The 21,470-nt window shown below is 44.5% G+C and overlaps 1 protein-coding gene across 5 annotated transcripts in view; it reads right to left on the bottom strand.

Moving 5' to 3' along the window:
* The window catches only part of LOC139105825 (paired box protein Pax-6), an 82,202-nt gene that overhangs the window by 38,884 nt on the left and 21,848 nt on the right, over positions 1–21,470 (bottom strand). For all 5 annotated transcript variants that reach the window (XR_011546248.1, XM_070662143.1, XM_070662152.1 and 2 more), the window contains 2 exons: positions 7,484–7,649; positions 6,845–7,025 (listed from right to left, as the gene is read on the bottom strand). Coding sequence is in view for 4 of the 5 variants with exons in the window: in XM_070662143.1 (XP_070518244.1) it covers positions 6,845–7,025; positions 7,484–7,649 (347 nt within the window). In the remaining variant the exon portion in view is untranslated. The remainder of the gene's footprint in view (positions 1–6,844; positions 7,026–7,483; positions 7,650–21,470) is intronic.

The raw sequence follows: 21,470 nt of genomic DNA, 5'->3' as shown, positions 1-21,470 counted from the left end.
GCCGAGAGAGCGACACGGAAGACAATCAAGGCTGGGAAGGCTGAAAGTCGATATCCTTTGGCCGCATCAGACCGTGCGTAGCCCACGAGAGCGTCATTCACGAGCGACGTTGACGGCGAACCGGGTGAGATCGCTGATCACCCTGATCGGACGAGACAACCGGTGCATGGTGGATGAACAGTGACGGGCCGCGGTGTAGAGTTGCGAGCGCAGTCAGCGGTTAAAATGATATTAACTGCTTCGACAGAGTTATTCCTCGCATCAGAGAATCCTCCGTCTTCAACCGTACGTATTTCTGTCGCCGAGAGTAGAACGGCTTTCTAGCTGTCATTCGCTGGCGCGCGGTAACTAAAGTAACTCAACCTCTCGGTCCCTTTTCGTAATCGTATCCGCGACGGAAAAGTAAAAGTAAAACAATGCTGCGGTTAATGCGTAAAATCCATTTGAGGAACTTTAAATCGCTCGCAAACTAAAGCATTAATCCAGATATTTAATCTTTCCAAGACACAACGATTTCGTAATTTTCTACAACCTTGCATCGTCTGGAATTTAGTTAAAGTCCATTTAATCGCGCGTAAACTGTTACTCTATTCGATTCAAGAAGAATGACCTGATCGGATTTTTTAAAACACGCCGTCGCGAGATCCAAGACGCGATTGGAGCGATACCATTCGTGACGTCATATCGGAACGCAGGCGGCGTTTAGCAGAGGGCGGCGAGCAACGCAGCCTCGCCGTGACAATGGCTACGTTCTCGATGGACGCGGTAAGTAACCGCAACAATGCCGGGGGGAGACAGCTCTGGAGTCGGTGGTGGAAGAACCAAAGTAATGGATGGTTCCTGGAACCCGAGGCGAGTGAATTGTTGGCCCCTGCACGTCCGCCTTGGAGACACCCTTGCCGCTCTTGCCCCGGCCGCGTAAATCAATGCACCCCTTCGTACTCTTGCGCCACCAATCCCCTCGGTCCCTTCGTTCTTCTCTCCCTTCTCCACCTACACCACTATCTACACCACCGCAACGTCTCTCCGCGGCCAACTCTTACTCTCTCTCTGGCCTCTACAATTCTCTCTCTATTTCTCTTTCTCGCGACGGCGGTTATTCTCTCTCTTTTACCCGGAGAAGAGTGAGTTAGGGGGTGTCGGAGACGTCCGGCTACTGCATTATGTATTTCTCACCAAGCCGCCAGTAACTTCCACTCTCCCCTTCTTCCCCCTTGGGTGCTCCTTCTTTTCCCTTTCGCCGTTCCCCGTTCTTTCTCGATACTACCTTTTCGCGTTTTTTCTCCGACCGGGAACGAATCTTTCCCGCCGCTAAGGTTTTTCTTTTTTTTTTTTTTTTTTTAACGCGAGCTAACGTTCCTTTTAATCACCCGACCCGTCGGCGTTGCCGGTATCGCCACGGAATTAATTCCCTGTGCCTACGCGGTCAACCCTTCGCGGCGAAACGAGATAAATCTGTTAAGACTTGCTTTTCTAATCGATAAACAGAAATGGATATGCGATACTTCCCTCCATGTGGCAACACTTAACGAGCGGTACCTCGAGTGTTGCCTCGCGCGCGAGACATAATCAAGAGAGATCCTCGACGCGGGGATGGTCAAACTCGCCCAAACAATCGTCCGATTCGCTCCGACGCGCGGATGCGGCGAGTAACTCGATTCTCGGTCCGTCCGCCGGCGGTCGGCGACTATTAATTACAGAGACACGCTCGGCCACCGCTCGGGAAACCGTGCCGTCCCACGCTTATCGTCTCCCTCCGTCAGCGCCCACCCCCCCTGGGCCGATTCTGCCGTGGTATCCGTGATTTTCCACCCTTGGCTCGAGGGAATGGGACACGAGGGCCGGGCCGGCCTGTACATCGCGCGATTTCGCGTACCAAAAGGGTTTGGCGGCGGCATTGACATCCAACCACCATCCCCTCACCGTCCTCTAGTGGTGGATCAGACTGACTGGACCCAACTGAAACGACGGTACCAGCCGCCTCGACAAATGTAATCTCGCCAGCGACGCTCCTCTCGCCTGACAGCGGCTTCTCCGCGGATGACGGATGTTGTCATCGAGATGCACTCTCCCCAAAAATCGCCGGCAGATAAATTGAATCGATGACGTCGCGAAATCCCCGTGAACGGCTAAAACTGGCCGCGGAAATAACAACGAAAAATTGTATCTGAATAATATGTACTCAAAAAAAAAAAAAAATTAAAACATTAATTTGACGTCAACATACTGACCAAATTATGACAAACTTACATCAATTTGATCAATGACGATAAATTATTATTGTTTAAACCTTTTGTTTGTTTGTTGTTCAACGGTGGAATAACTTTTTTAAATACTTATAAATCTTTGTTGGTAATTAGTTCAACTCATAAAATGAAGAATTTTTCAAATTTATGTTAGTATTATTTGACGTTTTATATCTTCAAAGTCTATTCGCGATTATTTTAATGTGTAACCACTTGCAAATACGTTTTTCGCCGCTTTCGTCGCTTCCAAAAAGCATGAGGATTTGGTTATAAATAAGCAAAATACCGATTTCTTACGTCGTAGGAAAGATGCACGCGGTATAATACGAGGATGATAAGTATGGGGGTGAGATGCCAGCGTCAGCCCGCCGATATGGACGCGCATAGCCGCGCTGGCCGGTTCAACGAATGTAATCTCGCCTCGCAGTGACGCTCTTGTGTCGCTTGAAGTAAAGAACTCTTTCAACTTCTCAAAAATATATCTCACCATATTGTATAGTATTTAATTTTTTCCAATAAAAAAAATATTCTACATTGTCAATAATCTTCGAATATCCTTATTATAAAAACAGAAAAAAATTTTTCCAGAGAAGATAAAGTATGTTTGAAAGCGATAAACTTATCGAAACAAGTAACTTTATGTTTTGTAAGATCAAGAGGGGCATTCAAGAGATAAACTAATTGCTCGATGATTCTGTAATATAATTAACTATTTCCTTTGATTTTTCTTAATATCCAAGTGTAGAAATCAATTGTAATAAAATTGAGCGCTTAATGATCAGTTGTGTCTTTTGAATACAATGACGATCGAGTTGCGATTCGAATTGTTTTTTAATCGGAATTCGAAATTCTCGTTCTCTATTGAGAACCACTGTCGACATCCCGAACCCAGTGACGCGAGTAAACCAATAACGCGTCCGCCACGCCGGGTGCCAGATTCAAATCCGGCAGGGACCGAAACGGTATTCCACGACGAAACGGATAGCGGGGGCTCCGCAGGACATTTCGAATCCGTCTCCGCGTCCTGCGGGCTTTACTGGTTTGTCGAGCCATTGGCTCGATTCGGCAATTCCGCGCGCGTTCGACTTTCCCGCGAAAGAGGACGAACGCGATCACTCGCCTACACAATTTCGTACGTGCAAAACTGTTGCTCCCTCCGCGTAATCTATTTAATTTGCCCACTGCAACGTTTGCAAATGGGGAAAAGCAAACGATACTTTCCACAAATTGTTAAAGATACACCCGAGAGTAGCAAATAAAGTCCTGAAAACTTTGTTATTGGCATTTAAACGGGTTTAAATAACGAATTTGACCAATTAAGTATTGCTAAAATTGTACATTTACGTTTATCATTTATGATTATCATTTTTGATGAGTTACACGTAATTTGTTTGCAGTGTAACAGTCAGTAAAGACCTAAAACTCGAAACGCGCGAAAGCGCGCGTCTTCCGATTTTGCCTAACTAAATCGAGCACGTATATCGAGTAAAGTTGTTAAGGCAAGGTGAACAAGTCCGCAACAGAGCAGGCCTCGTTCCGGCGGAGTAGACGGAAGCAGAAGGAAGACACTTGCGAGAGGAAAGAGACCGAGATATATGCTTATTCCACAGAATGTACGAAGCGTATCCAATTTGATGGCATTACAATAACGGGGGTAATGTCTGAGAATAATGAAATTTCCCCCAATCACCACGACTCGCCTAGAATACATTCCTCCGTTCCGTTCGTATCTTCTCTCTCGTATTCTCTTTCTCTTTCTTCCTTTTTTCCCCTCTTTCCTCCTCATCGAACTGAGGTCTTCCATCGTCTACCACACGCACACGAATGGACACGTACAAGAGGTCCAGAGAAAATGAATAGAAACGTTTTCGAATCAATCCCGTTCGCGAGTTATTTCGCTCCTCGTCGACGAAAAGTCGAGAGATCCTCGAGTACTTCCGTTCAAGAAATGGATTCTGGTTAAAAGTTTTCGAATGTCACGGCCGTTACGAAAATTCAATGTACTTCTAGCCTGCAATATTGCGTAACGTGAATGAAAATTCGGTCCACCATCACAACAAATTTTTTTTCCAAATTTGTCTAACTAAAGAAACCATGTATACAATTCAGAAAAATTAAATTAGTTTATTATTAATTAATTAAGTAACGTAAGTGGTGCAGAAATATATTTGCGTTACGTGGACGAATCGTTTGTTCAGTCAATTAACTTTACGAAACAAGAAGTGAAACTTTTATTTAAAACATAAAAAGTTAAGTCACTAAAGCGCTTTGACATTAAAATTAAAAGAAGTTATAAAGTGAAATTAATCGCTTTAACCATTAACCCGTTAAAACAAATTTAAACATACTTGTCTCTCAGAAGAGAAATTAAAAATTAATTAAAAGAAAAAGTCGTAAGTGCAAAAAATTAATTTTGTACGAATTTCTTTCGGTAATACAATTATTATCGAATCTCATCCATTTATTTTCTTTACTCGCGTGCCGACGCCGTCGCAGCTGCAACGAGATGTTAACCCACTTTCGAAGGATGACAAACGACAAAGTATTGGAAGACTTTGAGCGCAAGATTGGAATTCCTTTTGACCACCCGCCGTCTTGTTCGACGCCTCGCCTCGCCTCAACGTGATCGCAATAATTCCCGAACGAACTGTACGTAATGGAATATTACACGGGCCATTAAAGGAACGTTAATCTTGCCCACAACAAGTTCAGAAGCGCTCGTAGGATGCTCAAACGCGGCTGGGGATTACGCGCTGGCTTTGATCCTCCAACGCCCCGAAGGCGCGCACCGAAACTCGCAGTCTCTTGTAATTTGTTAAAACGCAAAATTTCGTGACGTCGCTGTATTTGCGGATCATGTACTACTTGAAAATCGCGCGACTTCACAATTTTTGTCATAAAATTGTTATGCGTAATATCCAATAGCTAATTTTTTCGATAAATTACGAAATAAAAAATCTATAAAAAATTATTTTGTTTCACGTTATGTTATAGTCAAAAGTTACATTACAGAAAACTCACAGCGATATACCTGTGTGGCGACTTTGTTTCAACTTATCTCTTTCTCATCTTCCGAACATTTTCGAAAAGAAGGGACGCGTCGGGACGCAGAAAAAGTTACGAATAAACTCGACAGCTTTCTTTGACGGGGTGGAGCGAGTCTTTGACATTTTTTTTCTCACGTTGATAAGAATGCTTTCTCAGTTTTACCGTCGGACTCTTTCGCCTCTTCCAACCAGAGACTCTCCTCGGTTCATCCGGAGAGGGGTGATTCGTGTACACCTCGGCGCCGAAGACGCGAGGGAGCGAGGCGGGCTCGGTCCGAGAAGAGAAGACGAGACGAAGGAGAGCGCAGAGCAAGGCGGAGGAGGGTAGAATTTAGCGACCCTCTTTCGCTTTTTACCCTAAGCGAGTCGAGAGCCCCTTAGCCACCGTTTATTGGACGCATGCAAATATCCATGGCAACGGCGGCACCGCACGGTATATGGGAAGAACCGTCTCCGCCGTCGGAAACTCCAAGCATGCCGTTATACGCCGGGACGGGCAAGTCCTTCTCTCAAAGTCGGAGAAGAAAGAAAAATAAAAGCGATGGATGTCAAAGAATTCCTTTCCGACTTGCGCATCGACCATCATCGGGCGCATCGGCGGTCTGCTTCTTAATTGATCTTAAAGAAATTGTTGTTTCGCGCCGTGTCTTTTGGAATTGCCGAGCAGGTCCACGTTTGCGAAGTGACGTGCGCGAGAGATCCACCCGAGACGATTAAAAAAGAAGAACGGTATCGATCAAAAACCCGCCGTGCACGCTAATACGACGCAATCGGGCGGGGACATGATACTTTAATGATAGACCCTCCATCAGTCGCACGTGGGGCGCGATCGCGCGACCGGAAGACCGTGGGGGAGCGACGGGGTCGTCGGGGCGGAACCGGTTAACGCCAAATCGTCCGTCATTCGTTTACGCGATTAACCGCCTCGTGTTAACAACATCGGCCGCGTCGCGACAAGGGGTGGAGTTTGCACGTCGTCCCGATCGCGCGCACCCGCCCGGGTCCATCGGCTCGCATAAACATCCTCGGCACAACCAGCCGCCACCCCACAGAAAACTGATTTCCATCCCTCTCGCCGCCGTTATCTATGTAAATGCGGTCCTGTTTTGTGTGAGTAGACAAAGCCCCCCGTTGACAATACGCCTGCGCGTTTACAATCTCCACCCGCCGAGCCGAAAGTCAGGCTCCATTACGGCCGTTTTGCGACGCTTTGCGCCTTGTATTGTCGTCGTTACCTCAGCCGCGCGACACCGATCTCTCGGTGAAAACTTGTGTCATTTTCGTGGGGCTGTAACCGGTTAACGACCACCGAGCTAGTTCGTTACGGATCAACGAAAAATTTAATGGTAGATTTTAAGTCTTTGCTGCTATGTTTTTACTTTCTGTCTCTGATACTAAAAAATCGAGTTTTTGCTAAGTTTAAGTAGAGCCTAATGCTTTTTGCGGATAAATTTTTTTTTTATTTATTTTTAGAAATTGTTTGTATTTTTAAATTTGTTTTAAAAAGAAGAGCTATATTCGTAATGTTTAAAAAAAATGTAAAGTACTTACGCTTGGGATGTTATCATTTGTGCACACACCCTCCTGCAGCAAGCGATCTCGAATCTCCCACGCGAAGATGGACGGACACTCACTTTTGTAGAGCGAGATCTTACTGACAACCTCCGCCGTTGCCACACGCGGTTTGCTGCCGCCGATGGCCCTGGGCCTTATAGATCCGGTCTCATAGTACCTACAACAATAATAATTTGCGGTACAATGCGGTAGGAATGAACGAGGAGACGCTAGTGAGAACGATACATTATCCAATGCCTCTGGGCACGGAATTCGCTGTATTATGACCGAAACAGAGCCGGCGCGGAAGCAAAGCTACCGTCAAACAATATATCTTAATTGGCCGCTTACGCAACAGTTGTCGAGTGTAAACAAGCGGCCGACTTATTTACACCTTCTTAGCTAATTCAGGGTCTGTGTAATATTTTTTTAATTCTTCTAATTTACAAAACCTACTCGTAATTATTGACTTGACTCGATGCAAAATAGATATATCTAATCGTAACACGATTTCGCACTTTGTCACAATTACGTTAATTAGTCAAGTTTTCTAACAGACTCGACAAGACTGTTCGGGGTACAGAAATTAACCGGGAAGAACGCGTTCCCGGCGGAATAAGCAATACTGCAACCAACCTGCCGAGGATCTTCGAGACACAGCCGTTGCTGACCTGCAATATTCTTGAGATATCGCACGGCCGCGCACCCGAGTGTGCGAGCTCGACGATCTTCTGCCGCGTCGAGTCCGGCAGCGGTCGACCGCCGACGAAGACACCTCCCAGCTGGTTCACCCCGCTGTGACCTGCAAACAAAAGTCGAACGAGTTATTCTCCGTTTCATGGATTTACTTGAGAATTAATTAAGTAGCAGATTCCCTACAACAAGTTATAATAACAAGTATTCTTTTTTTCTTTTAATCTCTTTTCGATCTCTCTCTTTCCTAATTTTTCCCTCGTCTCGGCCGCACGACATTCGCGTAAGGGGTGTGGAAAATTCAAACGCTCCACCGCCTCCGGAGACTTTTTCGCATTTCGGCGAACAATACCGCTGTCGCCATAGATCATGTATTTTTCCCTCCCCTCGTCCGCGGAGATTCACCCCGGAAACCCCGAAGGGAGGGAAGAAGACCGCGGTCGGCTCTTTCGTTCTTTCTTTTCTGACTCGGGGAACGAAGGACGGGCGCAGGGGGTTGGCCGCGAACGTCGTAACGTCAGCGAATCCCATCGTAGATAATCTTCGACTCATTGTGCCAGTGACAAGGCAGGCACACACGCCAGCGCGGGACACTCGAGAAGAACGCCAAGGCGTGTTCTCTCGCGTAGATATTTTATATTCCCGCGATTGTCGCGCGCGGATGCCCGTACCTTCAAGTGGCATTTTTGTTAGCGTCGAGCGCCACGCCCGAATTTTTCTTGAATAAAATCTTGAATAGAAAGCACAAATTTAGTAATAAACCGTGGGAATATAATTAAACTATAAAATTTTTAATAATAACATCTGCATTATTATTATTAATATTATTTTCTTATTGCAGCAATGTAAAAATACCGATTAGAAATGATAAAATAAAACAAAGTATAATTTAAAAACGCGCAAAAGCTCTTAATCGCAAGAAAAAAGACACGTACGTTAGGGAAGACAACGTCGGTCTTCAAAAATTTCCTCGTCGACACTAATTCGGCGCGTCGGCCGGCACACACCCGGAGGGTTATAGGAGAGATTTACGAGCGTGCGCGATCGACGAAAGGGGGCTCACGGTCGATTGACTTTCGAAAATGGGCCTGGCGCGAGAATCGCGAGCCATTTCTCGCGTATATCAGAGCGCGCGCGCCCATCCGTCATGAATGTGGGTCTACTTCACGCACACGCGTGTACGTGTAAGCGCACTTGCGATCCAATTGTAATTAAAAAACGTCTTGTTTTCATAAGTCACCATTGCTGCCGCTGCTTTTTTCGTCTCCCCATTACGTGAATTCGCGTAAAACCGAAAAAACATTATGGAAAGAAAAGAAAAAAAAAAAAGAGGGGAAATTCTTGTTGAAGAATCCGCCGATAATACCCGCGCGGGACTCGCAAATCGACGAGCAAAAGCAGTGAATTAAAGAAACAAATGGAGTCTGAAAAGAAGGGCCGCGTCAGTCGAGGGGGTGGAACACCGGTAAATTGTTAAACGCGCTTCTCGAATGCCGACTCTTAACGAGCGATAATAACTCGCGCAAATAACTGGCGCGTCTTTGGAGGGCTAGTTTCTGCTTTCTCTCCCTTCCCTCGTCTCTCTCTCCCTTGCTCTTTATCAATTTATCTCACTTTCTCTCTTTCGTGTCGCCCATTCGGTCATTGTACGCGTGAATTCGAGAACACGGGGAGTTACAGTTAGCCCGCTCGTCTCTCCGCGAGTTCTAAAAGGGTATGCGTGTATGCCCGCTCGGTGTTAAAGCCGGTACAACGACAGGGGTGCGCGATACTTACACCTTTAGACAGCCGGGTATTAACCGCGCGCGCGACCAAGGGGTGCGCTCGAGTGGGCATTCGGGGCCCGGAGGATGTGTTTTGATATTGTAACGTTTGTATTAAATATCAAGTCGGAAGGGTGCCGCGCCCGGTCGAGCCACGGCGCCGTTTATTAGGACTTCATTAGCCCGTCCCTTGATCCCTTCCCGCTTGATCCCCAGCACCCTTTACTGCGATGCATCATCGATCGCGCGTGCAAGTTTTTCTCGAGCCGCTTCCGCGGATCTCCCCGAGGGACACTGTTATTAGATTACATGTGACCAGTATTAATTTAGATCGTAGGCATAAAGAAGAAGTTGCGAAATAATACACTAATGCTAATGAGACGAGCGATGATTTTTATAAGTCCCTTCGTCCCTCCGCGCTTCCGTCAGAATGTCAAATTAGACATGAAAAAGCGCGTGGAACGTTTGAAAAAGTAAAGAAGCGCAACGCTTAAACGGAAATAGATGGCAATCGAAATTGTGCACACGCTACTTTAGCACTTGATGAAATTTACGACGAATAAATCAAGAACGCGTTTGTTCTGCGTTGCTGAGCTCGACGTCGGAGAATCTTTATCTACTCATTATAACACGCAGCTGTTTCTGGAAAGATAATCCCTGCTGTGCTTACACATTCACGCAAAGTGGTATAAATTTAAAAGTATTCGTGCGTTTACGACGTTAACTTTGCGCTATGAAAAGAGAGACATTACGGACATTACTTCTTTCTTAAAAGATCTTCACCACAGTTTGCTATATTTAATTAAAATATGATATATAAAAATATTTTTATTAATTGAAATATATTATTAAAAAGAAATTTTAACGATAACGTGCCGGAAAAGAAAAAACAACCTGCATTAGGAAATCCAACCACGAGTAATCGGCGAGTTTCGCTAATCGAGGATCGATGGGCGAAGTGTTTTCAAACGCGCGCAGATAGTTTGATACTTTCGGCGGGGCGCGAAAAAATGGGGAAGCTCGTTTACAAACGGGCAACAGAGCCTCGCTGACGCGACGGCTCAGACAGCACATTCATCATCCGTCCGACTTCTTCCACCCCGTCCGACTTATATAGCCAACCGCCCTCTCCTCTTTCTCTTCACCGGAGCCGTCCTCCTCTTCTCGGCGTCGTGACGTAATCAATTACGATGAGCACCGGCGAGCCGGAGCTTCCTCCGTGCGCGACTTCCTCCGTTCTGATTTCTCATAACGAAATCGAGTATTCGCTATTCTATTTCGATTCGTTCTGACTCGCTGAAATAGGTCATTACCTCGTCGCTTCTCTTCTCTGCGTCCCGACAATCGCCTTAAATTTATGTCACTCTGTTTTAAAAATAACCTGACACATAATTATCATTTTTTCTTTCTTTTTTTTTCTACTAATAAATTATACTTCGCATACTATCAGAAATTAATTGACAAATAATTTACTATATTTTATTTAAATTTCACACGACGTTGATAATATAAAAAAGAACGTAAAGAATGTACGAATTCTATGAAACTATTAAAGCCTTCAAAACTCAAAGTTTAAACCTTGAAACTCAAAACTAAAAAGTCCATTTGTCCATCGTGGAAGTATGTGTTTCAATACAGAACTTCTCAACTGGACTTAACAAGTTCGACGTTGAGAAGTTTTGAGACTCACGCTATAGTAGTTCAAAAGTTCGAATTTAGAGCATTTCCTATCCATTTAGCGCGACAATTTGTATATCAATGACCAATTGAACTGGTTCGACGTGGAAACGCTAGTCCACAAGCTTCTCCTCCGTCATTGTCGCGGGTCATTGTGCATCATTGTGTTAAGTTTCGCGGAGAAGTTACGGGAGTTTAGCACAGGGACGGTCTCTCTCGCGCTGTGTGACGTTCTCCAAAGTGCGACGGCAAACGCTCACGGGTAGCAGTTAAAATCGGTTCGACCTGAAGCGTTGTTGGCGTCTCAATCATCTCTGTAGAAATGCGCTTCCGAGGGATGAATAAACGGCGAAGGGGCGAAAAGCGCGGAATACCCTTCGAACCATTTCAAGCTCCTTGACTTTGGGGAAGAAGGTGTTGTGGAGGAATGGCCACTTGGCCTCGAGTGTTTCGCGTGTTTCGTCGTCATCCAGAGTAATCGCTCAAGAGGACGAAGAAACGAAATATCTGCATTATCACGTCCAAGTGTCGTTTTATACCACTACAGAGATTACTTTTAGAGATTGAATCTCGCTGTTCTTCGCACTGCAAACACAATTTTCGTTTGCGACAGAATGAAAATAATGTTCTGATAATACCTTATGTCTGCAATCATTTTTTTATTAATCTTTTTATTTTATTTTTTATTAATTTAATTAATGCTTTTTTTCAAAATTTTAATAGTAATTGTTCAATGAAAGAAAAATATATAATATTCTTAATTGCAGTTTAAAACGTAACACCCAGGACGCAGTCTTCAAAATTCTTTACAAACTTAAATTATATAACGTGAAAGGAACTTCCATCGTAGGTACACGAATGTAAACCAATCAAAAGCATAGGCGGAAAGAATAAGCAGAGATACCAGATGAAGTCTTCTGTGGACTTTACGATGTCAATGATACTATCGAGCTAATTTATGGCATTTCATCGATACAGCGGGTCGGTGCTTCGCGGCACCAACAAGTTGCCTAAGAACCTGAACTTCGTGTCTGTAACGCTGATCGCACAATGCGGAAAGTCGTGTGCATCATCGTGGACAACAGCGTCTATTTTGTCGGTGAAATCGTTCGACGATAGAACTCCCGTTTTCTCTCTCTTTCTTTCCGCTATACGTCTCCTGGCGTATTGAGACGCCACGGGCGACATGACGAGGGTCAGTTCACGACACAACTGACCGTCAGGTAGAGCCGGAGGAAACCGCGAGAGAGCGGAGGGTGAACGCGGGAGCACCGTATGAATACGGTCGGCTACGATCGGCATAATGGCCTCATTGTTGCGGACATGTTTTTCAAAATGAGGACTCTTACCTCGGCGGGGCGCGGCCCGCTTTTTCCGGGGAGGAGGGTATCACGAGAGCGGCACCAGACACCGTGTTCCGCGCGAGGAGCACAATGGCGACTTGAGTATTTGTTATGTCGTTGTTTGCAGCCAATCTGCCGCGCGCTTTGACCTGCAGCGACTCCTCTTCCCCATCCCCTTTTCACTTTATTCTTCCATTTCGTCTTCTCTCTTTTTCTCTCTCTCTCTCGCTCGCTCGCTTGCTCCCTCCTCGTTGTCGGCGCAACCTTTTTTTTTCCGAAAAACGCGCACCCGACAGTTATTAGCGTTATTAATGGCTGCCCATTGACAACTCGATTCATCCTTGATCGCCGATTTGTATCGAGGGGGAAAAGATCGACTCCGGGGACAGATGTGGGACCCCGTTCCAGGTCAAGGGACCGTCGACGATTCGGTACCGTGACACCGTTAGCCTACACATCTTTTAAGATACTAACGAGATCTCAACTCTCCTCGTAGGTGTCTATTTACGACGTGCCATAAATACACGTAAACGTCAAGCAAGTTGAGCGTACGGCCGACGATAACAATTAATAACACGTCAAACCGTTTAATTGCACGAATGTACTTCCGTCGGCAAGCATTAATATTTCAGGACCCCCCCTTTGACTAAAATGAGTGACGGTTTATTTGACGAAAATGGAAAGTGTCTCGATTATAAATGTTATCATTTTAATGATAACATTAAATATATGACATTAAATATAATAAATGATAACATAAAATAAATTTAAATCTTGGTAGATGCGAGGTGATGTTTACTGTCTTTCTAATGTCGTAATGGAATTTTTTAACCGCTATTTGTAACGAGTGGCAATGAGATAATAAGTGTACGGCATCGGGAAAGATAAGGATAGCAAACGACTGTTGGGCGCGTTGTTTGACAAGCGAGCGGCCTGAGCGATACCCCGCGGCGAATCGAGGCGCTCCTCTCTGCCTCGGAAAGGTGAGCGCTTCCTGGCAAGTGGAGGGCTCCTCTTTCCGGGTCGAATTATCCAATTACCTGGAGGCCAGCTATATGCCGGCTAGGTCGGGGAACAGATCGGGGATCGGAGCGGCGTGGCGGCGGCGGCGGCGGCGGCCGCACGAGACGGCCGTCGTGGCCCAAAGCGGACTGGACAAAGAGCCCCGTAAACGCGTTATTCCGCGCCAACGAGTCTGTCAGAGCCGCAGCTTCCCTCTGCGAACGCGGTGTACCAGGAGGCCCAGACTGGTCCGCGGGCAACTCCCCGGCACCGCCGTCCCTTCGTGCGCGTGTCCGCCGAGTAAATCATCTCTATATACATATACAGCCCGGTATCTCGATATGTATCAACAGCAATGAACCCATAATCCTTCTGTGATAAAAGGCGAAATGTCTCTCATCCGTTTTTTAATGTATGTATTACAACGTCTCGTCGTTATGTAAACTCTAATAAAACTGTGATCGAGATGCTTTTAATACAATGCAAGGTATTTTGTGACATTTCTAATGATAAATATACTTGAATCAATTATAAATGTAATTTAATTCATCATATTAATCGTTGGAAATGTTATAAAATTATGATCGTGTCAAAAGGTAACTATATTTGTCTGTCAGAACGTTATAATAATACTGAAAATAGTTAAATCACCTTTACTGCTATTAAAAAATAATATAAAATTATAATTGCGATTAAAAATAACTATATTTTTCGCTCAGTGTAAATTTTTTGAGAAATTCTTAATAAATATATGATAAACATCCATATTTATTCTTAGGCCTGCTTACTTCATGAAAACGTCTACTTCCACAATAAAGAAATCTATTCTGCCGCCCAATAGATTAACGACGACAATGCGTACGCGAATTTCCGTATAAAAGTTCTTTCGATCGATATCCTTGTTTCTTATCAAACATTCGTTCCGTTTATCCACCAGTTGGAGAATTCTAAGTGCTCAGAGACCCCGGTCACCAATATTTCCGTTAAACAAGCGAGCTCGCAGCAAGAACCTCGAAAGAAGCATGTGTTCGGCCGTGTAATCCTCGTGGTCGGCGCGATTTGTATTTAGGAAGAAAGAAGAAAAAAAAGGGAGGAGGCTTAATCGCGATCAGCGTACGAGGGAAACTCTCGAATTCTTGGTGCTCCCGTTTTTTCAGCGATTATTACAGAAAAATGCAGGAAGGGTCCAAGCTGAAGGAGCGCAAACCGAAGGGTCGGCGTGCATGTGCCACCAGGAAATAAGGCGCCGCGAGGGACCCTTTAACAGACGCGCGCGGCACAATCGTACAAAATGCACAATGACATCGGCTGGTTGGTCGGCATTGTGGCCGCGCACCGCTTGTTCCCATGGGAGTGCGATGCCCATGGGGGTTGTGACATAATTAGATCTACGTATCGGAATGATCAGCTGTGGGAATAAAGCGGCAACGGCGTCGATCTATACAGGGATCTACACCCGATGCAAATGACCCGTCGAACAAATCATCAATTATTAAATCACGAGCAATATTCAGCACGCTGGTATCTAATTGGCAAATAATTTTTCCGTCTTTTTTATAATATCTTAAAAAAAAAAATTTTTTTTATTAAATCTAAATACGTTTCGTGAAATAAAATAGAAAAGAAAGTGTCTCCGTGGATTCAATTTCGTTACTGCTACAAAGCAACGTGGACATTAATACCAATATAAAAAAAAAAGTACATAAACGTATTGCCGCGTGTGGGAAAATGCTCTCGCTATGGTATTAATAACGTTCACCATGTTTTCCATGACAATTTGGACATAATGCGCGAAAACGTGTCAATACGACGGAAGAATGACAAGAAGCGCACCATTTCGAGAAAATCGCAGGTGCGGTTTACCTGGCCTTGTTATGAAAATGAGAATATAGGTCGGGTAGTATTCGAAGATTGGTGGTAGTCAGAATCTCGAGCAGGTGTGCGGGTGGAATCGTTATTATTGTGCGCAGAAGAGGACGGTTCGAGACCTCAGAATCTGAAGTGGCATGCCTCTCGAGTTCTTTTCGGACGGGGAAAAAAAAAGAAGAAAGAAGAGAAGGTTTCGGCGGCACGCAAGTGCGTTCGAGGAGAGAAATAGAGAGAGCACCAGAGCGAGCGTATGCAGAAATAAACACCGAGGAATCAAATGAAAATGCTGCCGGAGCGTTGAACGACGTCATTATCGCGCGACGGGTAATGCGTTTTGCTAACGATTTTTCTCTATTTCCTGCCCTTGTCCGTCGTCGTTTGTTGCCCTTACTCGCGGCACGAAGAGGTGAAGGAATTACGTTTCCGGCTTTTCCGCGCGAGCTAACGTGCGGACGAAAAAAAGAGCCACAAAAAAAAAAAAAAAATTTGAGAAACGAGTTTGACGTAATACAACAAAATTATTATAACGGCATTTGCGCCGTAATCGCGTATATTACTGGCGAACCAATGTAAATCGGGTATCCGTTTTGCCGAGAGGCTTATGGGGTCCCATTGAGAGATCACGTCGCCGTTCGCGGCGCACAATGGCGAGCCGATGTAATCTCCGGAAACATTTAGGGGAAAATTAGGTCGACAGTTGCCCGCGTGCGCCCGTGGGTACGCGGCTTCCGTTGCGATCTGTCAAAATATTTATTTGGTACAAAATTCCGCTGTACTTTCGTCATGCGTCGCTTTTAAAGAATCCGGATCTTCTTTTTACTCGATGATATAACGTGATGTCGGTTTAAATTTCACCCTCGTGCACAGAATACCGATACTTTTCGATCATTTCTTTTTTAATTATTTTCATGTAGACAACATCGCATTCGCAAAAGTACAACACTTCTCTGAGAAAGCACCAGCGCCCAGAGGTGCCGACAAACGGTTCACGATGACGCGCTGATTAGCGGAACCGCCGTGAGCCAAAAAGACGGTAAAACGTGAAGGAATTCCCGCGCTGACTTAACCGCGTTTACCCTCTCAAACCGGGGGCTCGACGGGTCTCGTCTCGTCGATTAACGTCATGTCTGCGTAAGCTCGTCCCGGACAAAAGCGACGGCCGCCGACGACATCGCCGACGCCAGCGACGACCGTCGACGTCGTCGCGGTGGCTTTTCACACCGCCTTCATTTTCCTCGACGTCGCTACCGAGGGAGAAAGGCGCGGTTTATATGACAGTTTTTTGTCTCCTCGCCGGGGCTACATAGTTAGGACGGAATAATGCATACGCGCGCGGGCGCGAAAGAACGATGAGTAATGCGAGAGGATCTCTAATGGCTTAGGATATCTCGGAGATATCAGAGAGAGGCATTAGGGAGTGCTTACTTTCCTCGACCGTCACGCGCGCGTATCGACGTGAGTTGATTGTGCTCGGCTGTTTTCCTTTTAAGAAACGCGGTTGACACTTTTAATGAAACTCGACATGGGTTGCTTTTCGATTGGAATTTAAATCATACTCGATAATTCAAAAAGAGAAAATCAAAAATAATGACATTAAGAAAAAAAGAATATATATAGTTATATTAAAAAAAAAAAAATTTTATAATATTAATTTTTTACAATTGTTCTAAATTATCCAATAGTCCATTTGAGGGTTAAAACTCTTCCGATGCAAATGCAGAGAACCGCGAATGTTTTGCAACCGTTTCAGCGGTGCATAATGTTGAAGCACAAAGTAGTTTCACGAAAGACTTGCGAAAACTTGGCGACAGAATCTAAAGTGCGGTCAAGTCCCGCCGTTTAGAGAGAATATCCAATCGCGCTTCGTCGTCGTTCCCCAATCCCCCGTCCCACCCCTTTGCTGCTCTTCGGCGTTAAATCAGTGGAACGATCGGGACATTATTCGCGACGGCCGCGGAGAATCCATGAAATTCCCATAGCAATAGCTTTACGCCGTGACAATGGCTAGGGTCGCTTGGCCGCTCGTTCTTTTCTTTCGCTGCGTTAATGAGCTCCCAGCTTTAATACCGTCTCGCCGGCACTTCCTTTTATTAGAGAATAGATAAATATAAGCGCGAGATTAAGAGCTGGAGCTTTTCCACACGTTCACGCCGACACCAAAAGAAACTTCAGACTCGTGCGCGTTTATTCGAATTTTAACCTTTAAATGGAACACTGAGTTACAGTAATCTAAACTGATTTTTAAATATTAGAATTAAAAAAAAGGTTTTACTTTAATAAATATTCCTAATATATTTTTTCTTTTCCCTTGATATTTGAGTATCAATAAAAAAAAAACTGCTATAAAATTGGTACATTATTAAATCATGAGATACTAACAGAACGAAGTACAATAGAATGGCGAAGATAGAGAAGCAAAGGTGCCGTTTGAGGGTTAAAACCTCGGTACTCGCAAGATCTAAGAGAACAACCACTTCACCGTACATTTTTTTTTTTTTTTTGTTACTCGATCGTTGTGGCTCGTCGTGCGAGTCTCAAGATCCCCGTTGCGCGGAAACGACTGCCCGGCAACTTCTTCGAAGGGCGGTTTCCTTCCTTCGCGCGAGACTCGCGAGACAGTTGAGCGTGGAGCGCGCGTTTTACATCGAGCGTATTCGACTGTGAAATTCCCTCTTCAAACAGAAGCGGGTGGCCGGCACATCTCGCGTTCGGTCTACCTCAGCGCAAGACGGAAGGAACGAAAGGGGGTTGTTCCAAGAAGAATTCGTGGATGGAGCGCGACGGTGCGACCGGGCCGAACGAAGGGCCGTGGAAAATCCACCACGTATCCAGTCCACGTACGAAATGCTTCGACAGATAGCCGTAAAAGCCAGCAACGGCTCCTCTCGCCCTCCTCGAGATTCTGCCGTAGGGAGAAAAAAGAAAACAAAAAGAGGACGCCCCGTTATCCAAAATCACGCGTATCTTCGACGCTGCAAAAATGGAAACGACGATGGCAGCGAGGGGCATTCGATATTTCGGAAAACGGAAATCGGCAGAACGTATAAGAACGCTCGCGAGCTACCGAGTGGTGAATTTGGCAGCTCGAAAACGAGTCGTACGGGTAAGAGTGTGTGAAATTATCGCGACGAGAAGAAAACATTTCGTCGATTCGCTTGGAACTGTTTTCTCCATGGAAAAATCGCAAAACAGGTTTAATGTTTCTTTAATTTATCGCGATAACAGAGATTGCTTTCGACAATTAATCGTTTAATATTAATGACCTAAGATAATAATAATATTAATATTAATATGAGCTTAAGTTGTTTTAAACTTGTCGCGACAGGCGGTGATTGGTTCTGATAATTAATCGTTTAATAGTCATAGTCTATTCTTCTGTAATAATGTTGAACTTATTGGGATAACTTTTAACCGAATGCAGTTTTAAAAGATACAGAGAACGCTGCCACGTTAATTTGTTAATCCTAAAGGTTTCGTATCGCTTCGCGGATTGTTTCCCCGATTATTACAAATAAAAAGAATTCGCAGCGGGAAAAAAATTAATTGAACAAGAACCGCGCAAGCTGTCGTCGGCGAAGCGAAAGCGGCGGAATCGCAAGCGCAGGAGTTCTATCTGTTTTGAACGTACCCGAGGACCGTTTTAAAGAACGTACCTCCCTTATTCCCCCCTACCCTCCTTTCCATCTCGATCGCTCGCCCTGTCTCCTCCGCGTTTTCATATTTTTCCTCTTCCTCTTTCGCCGCAGCAACGTACGAAAGACGAGTACGTATATTGAGGCTCCGAGGGAGAAAGGCCGGAGGGTGAAGAACCGCCTGGGGGTTGCCATCTACTCGGAATTCAGAAACGATCAATGCTTCGGGAGAACCCTCCCCCCACCCCCTTCTTCCTATTCCTCCACCTCCTTCACTTTCTCGCCCTTTTTTTGTCTTTTTCCGTCTCGACTCGTCTTATCAAGGAAGAATGAAAAAGAAGAGAAGAGCCGAACGCCATCCTTTCTTATTCTTATGTCGCTGTCCCGTCTTCCCTCCTTTTCTTTCATCGCGTTCGTCCTCCGATCTCGCCGTGTCGTCCCTTACGCGTAAAAGCAGAGTTCCTGTACGAGGGTGGTTGATTCGTCGTCGGCGAAATGTCGTGCCGACAGTCAAATCCACGCGGTAAAACGGAGGCCGAGCGATTTGCCAAACTTCCGGATTTCTTTAGAAGGCGCGACGCCACCCGGTGCCCTGCCGCGTGAGAAGCCGACGAATTGATTTTCCGATGACAACTATTATTTCGATAAATAGTGTCCGCAAATATTTATAAGAAAATAGTGTTAACAGAAAAGTGCGATAAAAGTTCTGTAATTAAGTACTCGTGACATTATTAGAGAAGCGCGTTTGATCTTCTGATTGATACTTAATTCTAATACCAATATTTATAATAAATACATCTTTAGTTATACGTTTACTTGTTCCAATTTAAATCATCTTTGAAAAATGCAGTTAAATAAAATTAATTAAAAAAAATACAATTACATTTTTACGATGCGATAACACGCGAGCAAATATATATTATTTACACGAGTAAACGGGAAGAAAGCGCGCGAGGCAACTGCGAGCACGCAGTTTGCATTTCGGAAATTTGATCGCTAAGTTACGCGCGCGATTACTCGCGACAAGTGCTAGGCGCGCCTCCTCGTTTTACGCGACGGAGCAGGACAAATGTGCGGAAACGCGACGATTTGCCAAAGTTTGGAAACTCTCGTCAGGAATTACGGCTAAGAGACCATCGTTAGTTCGAAAGTTGCAGAGCGCCGTTTGAAGCGTTAACCCTCCCCGACGGTCGTGAAAACTTTGTTAAATACTATCTCGTAGATATTCCGCATCGGAAATGCCGCCGAGTGGCTTTGCGATTCTGTAAAAGTTATCCACAAATATGCGGCCGGGGCGCTTATAAAGAATTTTTTCGATCGTCCCAAGGCGCAGAAATATCCTTGGCATGCTGAATTAATTTCTAGAACATATATATGAAAGCGTAGCTTCTATTTTTACAAATAACTCCACTTTTATCAGTGATAAAAATATGTTCCGGCTAAAAGAACAACATTATAATAAAGTGATTCGGTTCCGCCTTTAACAGTTTAATTCCAGAATATTTTCATTAAATTTCCTCTGTCGCGTAACAACCTGCGGAGTAAAAATAATTTCCCCGTTTAATATTAACTACGCCAGAAAACTCAAATTAGCGTAAAAAAGCTTCCTTCCTACGTCGCTCTAATTACCAACGTCTCTTTAGCTTCGGCATTGCGCTTTGACAACTCCGCGAGATAAATGAGCTTAATGATCAATATCCTTTTCGTACACTTTAAATAATAAAATAACAATTGTAAAATCCCGCTGACAAAGCAAGTCCACGACTTGATATCACTAGAAATGTAAGATTCCAAATAGAAATGCAATTGCACTGGGAAAAAAGTACTTTTGGATCAAACCACAATTTTTTAAAATATTTCCAACAATAATTATGAATAACTGGATAATATTAATAATTAACTCAATCACTTTTATTATTAGAAATATCATAAAATTATGGTTAGATCTAAAAGTAACCATTATTTCCTTTCGATCTTCACGATCCGCTAACAGAAAAAAATGCTCAAAATTTATAGAAACGCAGGACAAGTTACTCGTTACTCGTCCTTAAAGAGTAATAAAAAAGGCAAGCTTCTAATTTGCTACTTGAGTTACCTCGGCTTTGCGCAAAGTAGGCATAAAGGTTCGACGAAATGTTTCTGCGACGTATAGCTCTCTCGCGCGAGTCTGTACGCGAGGATGGGGATTTGTCACCGGCCGCGAAGCCGGAAATGCGATTTGTACGTGCGATCGATCAAAACAAAACTTCATCTCCCGCTGCCTCTATCCGAGGCGATTCGATGAGCTAACGCCAACTTAACGCTACACACCCCACTGAGCCGCACTCGGTCAGATAACTCATGGATTTTCGAGCAGACTTTGCAATCGCTTTCTCACTTGTGGATTCCGATGATGTTTAATCCACGCCGAAAGCTATCTCGTAGAAGTTTTTCATACCGAAAAGAAACCAAATCGCCGGCTTGCAAAGTTTCGAAAGAGGCTGATATCAATCAGATTTTTATAATCACGAAATAATAGGTTTTTTTTTCATATAACATTCTAAATAAATTGAGAAAATTTATACTGCCACGCAGTGATCAACCAAATTTAATTTTTTCAAAAATTTTTTTACTTAATCAACCAATTTTTTTATTTTAAATTGCA

The sequence above is a fragment of the Cardiocondyla obscurior genome, linkage group LG01 (genome assembly GCF_019399895.1).
Source record: "Cardiocondyla obscurior isolate alpha-2009 linkage group LG01, Cobs3.1, whole genome shotgun sequence".
Classification (NCBI taxonomy): domain Eukaryota; kingdom Metazoa; phylum Arthropoda; class Insecta; order Hymenoptera; family Formicidae; genus Cardiocondyla; species Cardiocondyla obscurior.
The sequence above is the reverse complement of the archived record's forward strand: the minus strand, read 5'-3'. Positions and strand labels throughout refer to the sequence as shown.